Source organism: Lygodium microphyllum, chromosome 7 (genome assembly GCF_053477565.2).
Source record: "Lygodium microphyllum isolate KBCC chromosome 7, Lygodium_microphyllum_v1.1.10, whole genome shotgun sequence".
In the NCBI taxonomy this organism is placed as follows: domain Eukaryota; kingdom Viridiplantae; phylum Streptophyta; class Polypodiopsida; order Schizaeales; family Lygodiaceae; genus Lygodium; species Lygodium microphyllum.
In genome coordinates, this window is record NC_141141.1 from 100,506,064 (window position 1) to 100,521,970 (window position 15,907).

A 15,907-nucleotide genomic window follows, 5' to 3' on the forward strand; every position below is an offset into this window, starting at 1 on the left:
TTCCACCATATTTTCATAGAAGTTATGCATAACATCGATAAATTCTTGCTTATCTTTATTGTTAAACACCATTTTGCGAGGTAAGGGAGCCAATTTGTTAAGACTTATCCAAACGTTAGCTTTGGCCAACCTTGTTTTTCCTCCATTACTTCGATCAGGAACTGCAGAATGTAACCTTTTAGACTCATCGTAGTCATGTAGCCTACGAACCATGACATTCCCTTCCTCATTGATGGGTACTGAGAGAAACTTCCTAGCCTTTGCTCCTCCAAAGCAAGTCTTTTTTGGAAAGTTACCAGATTTTCTAATCTCTTCGCATCTTTTTCAATCGTCACTTGATGCTTGTGTAGCCCAATTTCTGATAGCACTCACTCCACATTCTTACACGTTGCAATGGCTTTTTTTTCTGGTTGCATCCTATAAGTAAAGCAAATGTATTCATATACAAGTCTCTCCATGATTCTAACAAAAGCATGTAATGAAAAAATGTGAATACGATCTTATGGAATGTTGAAGATGGGCTTCTAAGTGGGATCTTCCCTATTGCACGTTGATACAGCACTTGTTACCCTTTGTCAGTTCTTCTTTCCATCCTTTCCTTCCACCCTCTCTATCAAGCAATATAGGCATGGATTCTTTGTATTTGCACCATTGGATATTCCATACATGCATTTTAAAGTTTTCAAGTCTCCTGCAATATGCCATTCAACCAAGTATTGACCATACCCTTCAACCGAGAGCATATCACCATGTTTCTAATAATTGATGATGCTTAGAATGCTTGTGTACATAAAGAACAACTGCAGCACCTCAAATGTTTCCTTAGAAACTTCAAATGCAGTGAACCACCACACATGGGGCTCAGATTGAATACTAAAGTTCCCTGGGTTGTTCTTGTCGAATTGTGAAGCTCTATTCATCAAAGTTACACTAACTCTTTCAAGTTTTACTCCTTTGACGATCTCACTTTAATCCAATTTTATAACAAATTTCAATTTACCATTACATTTCTCAATAGACATATTGTACTACATTACCATTGCGCACTACACCTTGTACAAATCTAAATAGTAATTGTTGAGTTCGGTGAACTTCACCTTATATGATTTTTTTGTCCCAATCTTTAGTGTTTCCAAGCATTGAACATGCATGGGATCTCCTATCAGCTCCAAAACCTTTGTATTAAGTTGTCGTCCAGCCTCTATTAACTTTGAAGGTTCAAGAATAGGCACCATTCTATTTCTCTTTAGCACATGACCAAACCCAGCCTTCACACCTTTGAATATCTTTGAGTAAGTCAATGTGCTAATACTGGCCCTGTCACAAATGGATTGTGCATCTTGTTGAGATATTAGCAATCACACCTAATGTAGCCTCTTTGTATGAGGCAGTTCTGGGCTTAGGACGTGCAGGCAGAATGAATCCCATAGACACAAAAAGGGAAACTACTACCTATCCAGCAACTATAAAGCATTGTACTTGACTACCACTTATTCATATAGAATGAATACAATGTCATGATGCTTTGTATTTTCAGTTAAGTGTCTTGTCTTTATTAGTCCATTACACAAGATTGTCTTTATGAGTCCAAGCTTCCATCTTGGAACCTAATTCACTTGTGTAACAGTTGGTCTCTCCTTGTCTATGTCAACATGATTCTTGTCTTCATCTTCCATCCTCCATAGCTCCTACCATGCTCTAGATCCGCGTATTTAACACATCCACAGCTGAGAATTCATTTGACACATCTTTTAAGATGCACTAAATCACCTTTCCCTTCACAACCTTAAACTTAGTATTGCTCAAAGTTTTTTCCAATGTACTTGCCTTCAACAATCTACTAATACATGATCCAACCTGACCCTCACCTAGGTTCTCATTCTGACCTATCTTACATACTTTGATACCTCGCTTCCACTAGCTGATATTCACAATTAACTCATTGATTGGCTTCTTCTTTCATTTGTGTTCCTGTGTTAGCTTGCATTTTATCTTTCTCTGATCGTTCAATTGTGCCTTTGCCTCCTCATATGAGATACCAATGTCATGGATAGTGTCTTGCATTAAAATAATTTGATTGTTTTGTTGAACTATAGTGTCATTCAACTGTACCACGTGTACTATGAGTTATTGTATATGAAGTTGATGTGCAGTGATCACATCATGAAAATTTTTATGGTTGCTTGGCAAGTTGTAAATACTTTGAACTCCCGATCATTGAGCCGCCTAATGTAACCAAGCAACCCATTTTCACCCTCGCGCACATACTTCAGCAAATTTGTGATTCTTGAGAAAGTTAGAGGCCTATTATTTAAGTGGTTAATTGGGTAAATTCCCCCATCAACCCACAAGTCCACATGTTTCAATCCCATTTGCCTTAAACTTTGCAGAACATGAGGGTTGACATTGGTATGTTGGGTTCTTTTGAATAATGGGATATATTCAATCTCTATCTCAATATGCAACTCCTTCTTTCCTATATTCATTTTACTATTAATAGAAATGGGGAGCTACTTGGTTGTCCCAAGAGATAGAGGGGAGATGCACAGAGAGGCACACAAAGGTGCCAAGGAAAAGGAGTGTGTAAGTAATTCACTGTATTAATGAAGCTTGCATAGACACATAGAAGAGGTCACAATAGAGCCATGAGAGAGTATAGATATGGGGAAAAATAGCTCAGAGAGTAGGGATATCCAAGCATTTTCATATTTTAGACATTTATATTTTACCTCCAAAAATATTTTCAAAAAACACGAAATTTGACTAGTTGGTTTGTTTTTTAACCAAAAGCTAGAATATAAAAAATCCCCAAAATATCTTACAAGGAACTTCCAAAATTTCGTTTTTCTTGTTCTTGATTAAAAAATCAATAACCTCGTATCTACTAATCATTTTGCATTGAAAACGAAGCACCACACTCCCATAACTAACTCCTTTTTTAATATAAATTTTGGTTAAAAAAGACTTCTTGAATGAGGAGAGAGAAGGAATTTGAGTATATCTTTGTAGATAATATAAAAAAGAAAAAACAAGATCGCAAAAGTGGAGAGAAAAGAGGATTATTTTACTATTCTTCTCTCCTCTTTTCCTTGTTTTAAGGAGGAGAGAGGAGGGACTAAAATGCCCATTTGTGAGTTCATTTTTTTCCTAATGCACGAACCCATACACACCCTATGTCAGCATGAGCTTCATAACATGGAATGGCATAATGACATGGTCACCAACCACCACCAAATGATATCTAAGTTCAATGAAGAGATCGAGCACATGGCCCTCTCAAACTCAAGGAGTTGACAGACCTTGGAGCAACTCACTACTCTTGTTGCTCAATTAGCTACCACTTCATCCCAAGAGAAGGTCAATGACTCTAGGCATAAATCTAAACATCCACTACATCAGGAGCCATTGCATGGTCCACAGGGCATACTTTGTGCTAAGGGAATTCCCCACCTACGAGATTGGTGAACTCTCTCATGCACATGATGAGCCCTTGTTGAACTCCCCCATTAACCATGTAGCCAACACCCCACTGAGGCTCTCTCCCACCCTTGGTAGAAATTCACCCTCTCCCTAGGAGCCCCCATGTCCCCTATATGAATTAACCCTAGCATGGACAATATGGTACCAATGGCCAACATGGCAATCATGGGCAACCTGGCTGTAAAGGACAGCATGGGATAAATGCACCACATGGAATGTATGGACAGCAAGGTATGTATGGCTACCATGGGATGTATGGGCAACATGGCCCTCATGATCTGCATGACAAGATCAACCTAACAAAGTACAATGGGCAATCTCCCTCACCATCTGACTTGGAGGAATGGACATCCAAGTTGGAGTCCTACTTCAATATCTACCTCCGCACAGATTATCAGAAAATACTTTTTGCTTGTCTCCACTTGGAAGGATTTGCCCACACATGGTGGTGCTATATCAATTGAGAGAATCATCAATTCACTGACTGGGAAGATTATAAAATGCATATGGTCCAAGTGTTTGCGTCTCCTGTGGAAAAAGAGCAGTTGGCCAGACGATGGTATACTCTTGACCAACGTAACCTCACTATACATGAGTACACAAATCAATTCATGAACTTGACCATGTATGTGGAGAGCATTAGCGATGATGCTAAATTTCACAAGTATATCTATGGGTTGGAACCGAGTCTATCAGCAAATGTCATGGCCCAAAAACCTACCACACTGTTTCATGCGATTGAACTAGTTGAGAGATACGTAAGAAAGTACCGTAAGAATGAACATTTTCAACAAGGTTCTGGACAGCCCCGCATCCCTTCAAGATCGGCCCCATATGGAGGTGGTTTCTGAGGCACTTCTATGCCTAATAATAGCCCCAAAGTACCCACTTACCTAGCCTTCCATGCTAAAAGAAAAATGAGCACTTTTGATACAACATTTGGCTCTAATCCTGAGAATAAGTATGCTGAAAATAAATAGTGCACTACATCACCTTCCCATGGATCCAGCTCGGCCAACGCTTCATTTCTCTAGATGTTGTGAAGGAACGGAAGAAAAAAGGCCTATGCTTGAAATGTGGGATAAGTACACTGTTGATCATGCCTCCAAGTGCCCGTACAAGACAGCTAAGGTCAAGGTTCATAGCATGTATATCATGGAAGATTAGCACAATTATGAGGATGACCTACCTACCGACCAGGCTGAGCTTGCTGAGAATGTTGATCATAGCAGTTCTATGACCCAAAGGATGGGTTTCCTTTTGACTCGGGCGTTGATCCATCACGGATACTTGATCTGGCATCCCACCCACCTACCACTTCCCTTTGCTTTATCTCCTTGGATGCTTGGATGAGTTTCCGAAGCCCCAACACCCTACACATTCAAGGAAGTATCCATGGAAAGCATGTCTTTATCCTTGTGGACAGTGGTAGTACTCACACTTTTGTTAAATAAATCAGTCATTGATTGGTTGAAATGTACCCCTATGGAATTACACCACCCCTTGAAGGTCCAAGTAGCAAATGGAGAATAAGAAATCAGCACACATGTATGCCCCGCAATCCCCTTATGCTTGGTTGAAAATTATGAGGCACTAGTTGATCTAATTGCCCTAGATATGGGTCCCATTGATGTTGTCTTGGGTTTTGATTGGCTAAAACAATTGGGAAAAACTGATATGGACTTCTCTCAGCTCTACATGGAGTTTATGATGCATGGACAACCCATTAGCCTAGAGGGAGTTCAAGATCATGCTAATTTTCACGTCATTACAACAAATCAACTCAAACAGGAATTAAAGAAATGCTCACAAATATGTCTTGCAACTAAATAAGGACAATTCAGGTCATTCCTCTGTAGTGTCTAATGATTTAGCCTTGCAGGCCTTACTTGAGGAGTATAGTGATCTATTTCAAATGTCTACAACCCTTTCCCCTAAACATCAAATGGACCACCCACTTGATTTAGAGCCCCATTCCAAGCTAGTAAACAGGCCCCCTTACATACTCTCCAAGTGTGAGCATAAAGAGGTTGCAAAGCAAGTCAAGGAGTTGTTGGAGATGGGTTTCATTGAACCGAGTTCTTCCCCCTATGCATCCCATATCCTATTAGTCAAGAAGAAAGACAGCTCTTTTCGCATGTGTATTGACTACAAAGACTTGAACAAAATCACGGTGAAGAACCGCTACCTCATCCCACGAATTGACGACTTGCTGGATGAGTTGAAAGGGGCATGCTTTTTCACTAAGATTGGCTTGCGCTCTCTGGCTACTATTAGATTCGTATGAGGGAGGAAGATGAGATCAAAACAGCCTTCAGGACTGATCGTGGACTTCATCATTTTCTAATGATGCCTTTTGGATTGACTAACGCCCCCGCCACATTTCAAAGCCTCATGAACAAAATCCTTCAACTCTTTCTGTTCAAGTTTGTGCTTGTTTTCTTTGATGACATCGTCATTTACAGCAAGTCATCAAAGGAGCACTTGGCACATGTCAGAAGGGTATTTGACATATTGAGAGAGTATCGACTCTTTGCTAAGGAGAGAAAATGCACCTTCATGCAGACATTTGTGAAATACTTGGGATACATTGTGAGCAAAAATGGCATACAAGCTAACCCGAAGAGGGTGCATGGGACTAGCCCACTCCTTCCACCACCACTTCATTGTATGGCTTCCTTGATCTCTCTTCATTCTATAGACACTTCATTAAGCATTATGCCACCATTGCAGCACCTTTGACCGATCGATTAAAAAAGGAGCCGTTCTTTTGGGATGCCACTACTGATCATAACTTCAAGCAGTTCAAGGACGTGCTTACTTCTACCCCCATCTTTGTCTGCCCTAACTTCTCTAAGTTATTTACCTTTCACTGTGATGCCAATGGCAGGGGTATTGGTGTAGTATTGTTGCAAGAGCATGGGGTGATTGCATTTGAGAGCCACAAGCCTGATGAGAAGGAGATGCAAATGAATATATATGACCAAGAGATATTGGCCATCCTCCATGCAATCAAGAAATGGCACCACTATTTGTATGGTAGCTGCTTCCAAGTAAAAAGTGACCACTGAGTCCTCCAGTACTTCTTGAATCAGTCCACTTTGACTCCTAAGCAAAGATGATGGGTGGCAACCTTACAAAACTATAACTTTGACATTTCTCACACTCGAGGCAAGGATAATATTGTGGCCGATTCACTCTCTCGGATGTGAGCATGCAAAGTATCTTCTATTTCAGAATTGCATAGTGATTGGGTTGAAGAGCTTCAAGAGGCTTACTTGTTAGATAATCACTTCAGCCACATCTTCTAGAAATTACACCATGGGACCATGGCTAAAAACTCTCAATATCAGCTCAAGCATGGCCTTATTTGGTCCCATGGCAAGATTGTCATCCCACACACTTCCCCTTTCATGCAGAAGATCATGGAAGAGATGCATTCTTGCCCCACTACTAGTCACTTGGATGTTTTCAAAACATATGATAGGATTGCCAAGAGCTTTCATTGGAAAGGCTTATGGAGGGATATCAAGGACTTTGTGACCAAATGTGTTCCATGGCAACACAAGGAGATTACACTCACGCCCATTGGCCTCTTGTAGCCCCTCCCTATCCCTAAAAGGAAATGGACTCATATCACAATGGACTTCATCACTGGCCTTCCCACGACCAAGAAAGGGTGGAACAGTATCTATGTGGTAATTGATTGCCTCACCAAAGTTGCACACTTTATCCCCACTAAGACCCGATACACTGCCTCTCAAGTGGCCACTCTGTTTATGGAATATGTCTTCCAGTTGCATGGCGAGTTCCAGGAAGGGAAATTGGTCCTTTTGAAAGTGCCTATGTCCTGCTACTCCACTCTCAAAGAGGGCAGCAGTAACAAGCTAGCCCATTGCTTCTATTTTACCATGTTTCAGCACTCATTTCTCCTCATTCTCTCAACCCGTATGAACAATGATTATGGCGCGAGAGAAAGAGACTAGAGAAAGACTAAAAACTGAACTTTTGATAGAGTGCATCATTCTCAATAATTTTTGCACTAATTTGAAGCAAAAAAAACATATCATGGCCAAGGTTTTTCCTTGCATCTTTGCCGATTATCAAATCCCATTTTCGGAGAAATGAGGGGGTGTGTTGTGAAAAATATGCCCCTCCCCCCAATCCCGAGCTTTTAGTCATTCTAAGCTTCTTAAGCTTAATCACTCAAATAATCAATTCATGTTCGTTTCATTTTCAAGTATCGTTTTCTATTGACTTGACCTTCTAGATGCTATTTTCAACTTCTGGATCAAGTAGATGCTTTGTAATGCCAAAATTACACCTCTTTAAATGGGGTGTCTAATGAACTCAAATTGACAAAAGTGTTGCATCCTAGGTGGTTGGTATACACAATAGGCAATGATCAAATCCACTATGTGAGCACTATTATGATTAACCTAAGTGATGTATGAGATAATGTTGATGTCGATACTTGTGTTGTTGCTATAATCAATGCCTTGCCAATAATCACAATGTCCTTGTGGATAGCAACCATGTTATGTAGAAATCAGCTTACAATGCTTTTTATAGTAGTTGAATAAAGCTTTAGAGCACTCTTACAATGGTAAAAAGCACTCTAAAAAAAATTGATTATTTAGTAGAGTGGTAGTAAAATGTATTGAGATGAGGGTAAGGCACTAGTACAAATCTTAGTCAACTCTAGAATGTATTAAAAACACAAGCTTACTAGTCGTTATTTAAAAAAAAATCGAATATTGCTCTACCCCCCCTAAATGAAGGACCAAGTGTTGCTACTAAATCCATCTTCATGAATTTGGGAATCTTTTAATTTCCCATCTTTGAGATTTGAAAAAGTGGGACCTAAATAACATCTTCCTAACCTATCATTGAAAGTGCATTGAAAATGGACTCTAGTGAGATATTTCAATTCCCGTATTTCAAATTTTGGAAAAACTCAAATCCAAATAACATCTTCATAAGTGTCTCAAAACCCATCATATATCATTGAATGTACTCTGAAAATCACATCTAGTGAGCTATTGAGTCTAAAATTTGGAGCAACAATGTATGATTTATGATAAAAACAAAGTTTTGACTTGGAGTCCCAAACTTTTGGGAAATTCCCAAATTCACCAATATTATGTTTGCTAGTCAATCCGTACTAGAGATGTGGATCACTACCTCCATCATAAAAAAGGAGCATGGTCAAATACTATTGGAGATGTATCGTTACCTCCATCAGTACTACTGTTGGTCAATCAATATTGGATATGTGGATCAATACCTCCATGGAAAAATAGCATAATCACGCTACTACCTAAGCAAAATCAATGCACTAAGCCAAGGCATTCAAGGCCCATTTCTGTAATGGGCTTAGTATACAAAATATTTACTAAAGCACTAGAGGCCAAGCTCTCTCCTATCTTACAAAGGCATTTAAACAAGTACCAATACACATTTCTCAAGGGCATGTCCATCTTGCATAAGATACCAATGTGATCGAAGAAATAGAGCATGCTAGTGCCTTTGGGCAAAAGATTGTGTTTGTCCAATTGAACATGGAAACTGCTTTCAGTAAGGTGAATTTGATGTATATGAGTAAAGTCCTTGCAAAAATGTGTTTTTTTTATAGGGTGGTTAATTTTCCCTCCATGCCGAGTACATGCTAGGTTGGTTACTTTTGCCTTCATGTTTTCGATAAGGTGAATTGGGTGTATATGAGTATAAGTCCTTGCAAAAATGTGTTTTTTTTTACGAGCAGGTTAATCTTCCCTTTGTGCTAGGTACAAACATTGAAGCTCTCATCTCAATCAACAATGCTCTTTTGGAACCATTACAAGTCACAGAGGTGCGAGGCAAGTCCCCCCCTCTTAGCCCACTCCTATTTGCTTTGGCCATGCACCCATTTTTCTATTACTCGAAATACTTGTCCAACAAGTGAGAGTTAGAAGGGGAAGTTACAAATAGGAAATTAGTCAATCAAGGCTTTGTTGATTATCCTAAAAACAAATAGAGAGAACTTGCAAAAGGCCTAGAAATTTTTGGAGTTGTACTAGATAGCAACAATATTCACAATCGATATCAATACATCTTCATTGAATAAAGTGAGTAAAAAGGATTATTAAATCTAGGTTCAAAAGGAAGCATGATTAAGAGGGACTACATTTAAGGTGTTAGTTTCCTAATAAAACATAGATACCAAAGAGTCACTCTGAACAAGCTAGTTCTTCTAAAGATGAGGAAAAAGCTCAATTGCTAGAGTTCAACAACAAGGCCGTTCCACATCAAGCTTAAGATTCTGAGACTATTTATTTTATTTTTTAATCACCACTTTTCTGTCAAAGCTCAAGATTCTGAGATTATTTATTTCACTAACCTAGAAATTCTATTCACCAAATGGTCATTCCTCATCAAGCTCAAGATTTTGAGATAATTTATTTTTCTAACCTAAAAATGTTATTCACCACTTCTAGTTTTATTTATTTTCTTGACGTAGAACTGTTATTCACCATACTATCTTGGAAGGAACTTCAAAAAATGTGGGATTTTCAAGTGGGCATATTCTTACGGGCCAAAGCTAGAAAGCACAAGTATTTGTCTCGTATAGCTATGAAGACTTGAGGATTGGCATATGTTTTTTTGAGACTATTTATTTTTGTAACCTAGAAATGTTATTCACCATTATTATCTTGGAAGAAGAAAAGTGGACATATTCTTATGGGCCAAAGCTAAAAAGAACAAGTACTTGGCCACTATAGCTATGGTCAAACTTAAGAAGGATTTGCATATGTTGAAGGATTACAATTGATAGACATAGGAGAAAGCTCTCAAAGCGAGAGCTAAGCTGTTGAGGAGATCTCAGGAGGTGGATTCTCCATGGGCCACAATGCATGTCAAGATCCTATTTGCAAAAACAAGAATTGTTGTAACACTTGGGGCTTTGGACACTGTAAGCCTTATAACCTCTCTAGCACTAAAGGAGGTCAAAGCATATGGTGTGTCCGCCAACCTAATTAATGACTAGTCCAAAATATTGGACAATACTCCAACAGACTTTCATATACACAAGTGAAAAGAGATGAAAATGTATGTTTGGTCCTAAGGCTTTAAAGTACCATTACTACAAATTTAAAAAACTTGAAAAGTTTTTACCTGGCAAAGGAGCCTTTAAAGTTGGGAAATGGCATTAATAATTGTGGCACAATAGAGTCGTTTGAAGAACTTAGCAAGGGCAAAGCAATATCCAACTCCAGTCCTAAACATTAAGTAGTTCTTCAAGAACACATCTCCCTTTTGTATGTAAATAACCACCCGCCTTTAGCCCAAAGTTAGACTTCGCCTATGACCAAGGTTAAACTTCCCGATTGAAAGTTTTCCCCAAGTTTATAATCCTCTTCCTTATCTACTAAAACATATTAATGTTTCCTCAAAATATCCAAATCGTTCAAACTAGCATGTAAGTAGTTAACGATGATGCTAGCAAGTTGGTTTACCCTCAATCCAAATCTTTCAAACTAGCATGTAAGTAGTTAACGATGATGCTAGCAAGTTGGTTTACCCTCAATCCAAATCTTTCAAACTAGCATGTAAGTAGTTAATGATGATGCTAGCAAGTTGGTTTACCCTCAATCCAAATCTTTCAAACTAGACGAGGTCAAGCGATTAGCGTCTCTCCAAGAGTCCTGCAGGATGGGCGAAACCGTGGCTATGTCTTCCTGACAAGCATCTTGCTTGCAAGGAATCCTTTCATTCATTCCGAGAACTCCCTTCTTAACTCCAACAATCAAGATGCTTACCTGCTGGCAGGATACGAAACCGGGTAGCCAGTTCAGCGTCAAGTATCTTACCTTAAATAGTTAATAATTATACGAGATTCCCTGAAATGCCATGTTTGTTGCTATCACCTTAGCATGATAAGTTGGCCATTGATCTTCGTTATTTTGTAGAGCCTGGCAGAAAGGCAAAATCAGAACTCTCATGTTGGCTTTAACTTTGTCATACATCATGATTCATGGGCTATAGTGGAGCTCGAAACAAAATCCCATCTTTATCTCTTGTACAATTGTTTTCCCGGCATTCATGCAAGGCGTCATCTCCAAAATACCTACATATGATATCATCCAGCTTTAGTGCCTTATAGACGACATGATGCTTACCCGAGCAGATGTCAAAGACAATCTAGCTGCCTCTCTTTGAAGACCAATGATCCATGATTGTATCTCAAAAACCTTTAGATTCAAGAGTGTATAATCTTGAAAGAAAGGGAGGAAACGACCATTGATTATGGTGTGCTTATCCTTAGCCTCTTTGTGTAAAATGAGACTGAAGGAAGGAGGGCGATGAGCCTGTGGGGTGGAGGTTAGAACCTCCGAGAGGACACGAGACGTTGTCTTGATGCGAAAGGTGGTCGTGATGAAGCTGAGGATAATCCTTGGGAGTTCTTGTAGAGTGAGCTTGGATTGCTTGTTCTGTAAAGATACAAAATGCTGGTCTAGTGAAGCTAAGCCCGCGGGGGGTGGGTTAATACTGCCAAAATTTACAGAAGCATGGAAATACCTTCGGCCTGAAGTAGAAAGAAGAAGCGAGGGTTGACGGTTTCGCAATACGCTGGTGGGAGGGGCCGTCCACGTCTTGCAGTCCGCTGGCGGGCCCGCCTGAGGGAGTGAATCAGAGGCCTAAGCTGGAATCACAGGCCCAACCTGAGGTCGAGGGAGGGATGGGGATTATCTTGGCTGTCGATGGAGGCGGGAGCAGGGAATGGACGGGGGCGATGATGAGGATGAGGCGGAGGGGGAGGGGGAGGATATTGGGGTGGGGGGCAGGAGAAGGGGGAGAGGGAGAGGTGAGCGGCGGCGGCCGGGGGTCCTGGGCAGGCATAAACCTCGGAGGGGTGCGCGAAGGCGGGCAGGTACAGACTGGGATGGTGGGAGGGGAGGGGGGCGGCCGCGCAGTGGGGCACGAGGAGGCGGCCGGTAGAAGGGCCGGCGGCGAGGCTGGGGTAGGCCACGTGGTGGTGCTGCTGCTGCTGCTGCTGATGTGGCAGATGCTGCTGCTGAAGATGATGGTGATGATGATGCTGATGAGGCCCTCGAGCGTGGGCGGCGGCAGCCGCCGCCGCCATCCGGGAGGCCTGCATGCGCTCCCGTTTGGCCACCTGGCGCTCGCGCTTGTGGGCGTTCTGGTGACCCCCCAGGGCCTGCGAGCTCCCGAACTCCCGCCCGCAATACTGGCACTCGTACTGCCGCCCGCCTCCTCCTCCGCCCCCGCCTCCCTCGACCACCTGTTGCTCCTCCTCCCGCTTCAGCTTCACCCCGAACAGCCTCAGTGACCCTTCCTGCCGCCCGCCTCCGCCCCTCGCCGCCGCCGCCTCTTCCCCTGGCCTTCCTCCTGTAGCTCCATACCTGCAGGCGCTCATACTCTTCACCGACTCCATCCTAGTGTCCGCTCCTCCCGCGGCATGATCAAATTCTTTCGCCTCCCCGCTGCTGCTGCTTTCCATGGCCGCCACCACCTCACTCTCTCATCAACCCATCACCCTACTCCACCCTTGACCACGCAACAGGCAGTCCAGTAGTGAGAAATGGAATCACCGAGCACACCCTCCGACGGGATCCAATCACCGAACACCCGGCCAGAGAGGGCAGGACAGAAGCCCTATAGCCTCTCGCTCGCACGCCTAGTAAAATTGACCTACCACCCCCTCCTTATCTCCGATTGTCGGTCTCTCCTACGCATCTTTCAACTGTGCCTCGCCTTATATGCTCTGATAGCTATCTCTGCGTGTGTGGGTGTGTGTTGCTAGCGATGATAGCGAGCTGATCACATGAGGCAGGTCCGACCATCTTGCGTCGCCCCTGGCCTCTTGGAGGGGTGGGAAAGACGAATCGGGAAAGATCTCGGTAGTGAGACGGTGGGGGGTGAGAGAGTGTAATAAGACTCGAGACTATAGAGAGCCGCTTTGATGACTATATTGGCGTGACGGTTGCCGGCACAGGCGACGCCCTTATGCGTCCATAATCACGTGGCTTCGACCAACTTCCCACATGGACCCCTTCCGGAACCCGGACCTCCCGGGGCCTGCTGCCTCTCTCTCTCTCTCTCTCTCTCTCTCTCTCTCTCTCTCTGTGCGCGCTTTGCTGCAGTACTACATGTGATGATGCTCTAAGCTGGGAAGTACTTCTATGCTGGGCTCATACGTGGGTACGTATCATTCGCTGCCAACAAGCTGAAGCAGCTAACGAAACTGAAAGGCCGAGCGCTCTCCCTGAATTCATGGAAGCAAAGCTCCTTTTAAACTCTCTCTCTGGTCTCTTCTGTTCCATCGAACTCTCTCTCTCTTCGTCTCCAATCCTCCCCCCCGGGGCGCCCCCCCTCTGGGCCCTCTCTCTCTCTCTCTGTCCGTGTCGGCCACGTCAGGGTGCTTGACAAGTTATAACGCACCTTGATTACGATCTCAACCCAGTACTGCAGCAGTGCAGCACAAGCCAAATCATGATTTAACATTCAGAAAATATAACGTTTCCGAGACGATCGTACTACTATCTGTTGAGCAGTCAATAGATATGGATACATAAAATTTACTCGTACATTTATATACCTACACTAATTTTGAGCAGTAGCACTAGTACAGCTTCTACATGCATGTAGATGCTACCGGTACCGGGCAATAAAAATCCACTCGACAAGACGATGAATCCGAGTTCCAAGGCACTTTATTACGCAAAAATGTGTTTACAAATTCCTCATCATTTGTTTAATTCGTTTATTATAACGGGCAGGACTCAGGAGAAAGAAAGCCAGTGGGGCTTGAATATGGAAGGCTGAGAACTCTGAAGGCTGAATAAAAATGCAATACTGACAACGTCGTACCCCGGCGCATCTATCAAACTCTTAAAACATCAGACCAACGACTCACGAGGACATCATATATCATCATATATTATGAATCTTATCAGAACTTGTGGCCCGTCTCCCTCCCTTCTGTTTCGGTAGAAGAGACTCGAGAGAGAGGGCAGCAGAAGAAGAAGAAGAAGAAGAAGAAGAAGAATCAAGATGTTTCGAAGTGGCCTACCCTTCCCGAGGTCTCAGTTTCAAAGTAAAGAAAAACGAGGTTGATTGTCACGTCAATGGGGATGGCGATGGGGGTTTGAAGTGGACTTCTCATCCCAAGACTCTACTCACTTGTATCGTGACACATCACAGACCTTGTCTTGCATTCTGTGTTTAATGCCACACGAAAGGAACTAAGAGTTAGGGGCATGCCACACGCAGCACTCAGGGACTCTTTTGAAAGTTTACCAAACATATCATACATACATCTCTTATAGAGTTCATGAAAAACTGAGGTTTAATGTCAAGCAAATTGTTAACCCCCCCCCTTGGCAAGGAGGGGAGGACTTGATGATTAATTTGAGTCCATTTCAATTGTCTTTTGATGAAAGACCATTCAAAGACTTCAAGTGTTGCTTATTAGACTATAGTAAGTTCTAATAGCTTCCTATGTGCGGCACAAGTCACTTGATTAATTTGAATCCATTTCAATTGTCTTTTGATGAGAGACCGTTCAAAGCCTTCGAGTGTTGCTAGTTAGACTTTAAAAAATTCTAATAGCTTCCTATGTGTGGCACAACTCTACTATAGTCAATTCAACAATTTGTCTCTAAGAGCCTTGTCAGATTAGAGTGTTTCCAACATCAACAATTGAAGTTGAAAGCACCTTATTCGCCGCCAAGTAAGAGTTTGTGAGGTATGGGCATGTTTTTCAACCTTAACAACAATAACATGTGAACTGCCATAAACCTCACTCATTCTTGCTATAATTTAAATGCAAACTTGTGGAAATTTGTCTAGAAAAACAACCTTAGGATACATGACTAACAAGGGCAAGAGGTTCTTCTCTAGCCCAACTCCTCCAAGGTCTAATGCTAGTACCACCACTATCACAATTTTCAAGTACAAAACCTCAATATTACTTTTGGTCCTCCAAAAGATATGGACACTTATGACATATGGATCTCTGTTTGAGGAGTGGATTATAAAAGGAAACACAATGGTTTTCTAGTACACACAATCACTCAAGTAGTAATCATTCATCTAAGGCAATTTTGGGATATTTATTTCATTCCCTTATAATGGATATCATTGTTATTGAACATTTAAATGTTGACTCTTTAAAAAAATGAGCATGTTCCAAATATAAGTGTTAACACAACTATCTAGAGGTGGGAGTGGGTAGCTAAGTTAGTTCCTAAATTATGGGGACATGTGTTGTGGGGATTGATGAGCCGATAATAGCTTTAAAGATGATGGAAGAAAAGTGTATATCTAATGAGATGTTCTCCAAGTAAGTGCCTTGAAGCATGCATTTCAAGAAGGCAACCAAAAACAATTGTGGTGTAGTTGTTGAACATTTTATTGTTTCTTC

The 15,907-nt window shown here is 41.8% G+C and overlaps 1 protein-coding gene across 3 annotated transcripts; it reads right to left on the reverse strand.

Annotated features, from left to right (window-relative positions):
- Nucleotides 1-9,678: 9,678 nt before the first annotated feature.
- LOC148033763 (uncharacterized) lies at nt 9,679-13,721 on the reverse strand. 3 transcript variants are annotated; one of them, XM_087681752.1, is made up of 4 exons: nt 12,040-13,721; nt 11,850-11,951; nt 11,388-11,587; nt 9,679-11,282 (listed from the first exon to the last, which is right to left on the reverse strand). In XM_087681752.1, exon 1 carries the CDS (start codon nt 12,980-12,982, stop codon nt 12,170-12,172), a length of 813 nt encoding a protein of 270 aa, XP_087537878.1. In that variant the 5' UTR covers nt 12,983-13,721; the 3' UTR covers nt 9,679-11,282; nt 11,388-11,587; nt 11,850-11,951; nt 12,040-12,169. The 3 variants fall into 3 exon arrangements, with proteins under 3 accessions (XP_087537878.1, XP_087537876.1, XP_087537875.1); XM_087681750.1 differs by having other exon boundaries at nt 9,680-11,279; nt 11,388-11,951; XM_087681749.1 differs by having other exon boundaries at nt 9,680-11,282; nt 11,388-11,951.
- Nucleotides 13,722-15,907: the final 2,186 nt, after the last annotated feature.

Bases quoted from the DNA above. Each gene is read 5' to 3' on its own strand.
- LOC148033763 (XM_087681752.1), bottom strand. From the start codon at position 12,982: ATGGAAAGCAGCAGCAGCGGGGAGGCGAAAGAATTTGATCATGCCGCG.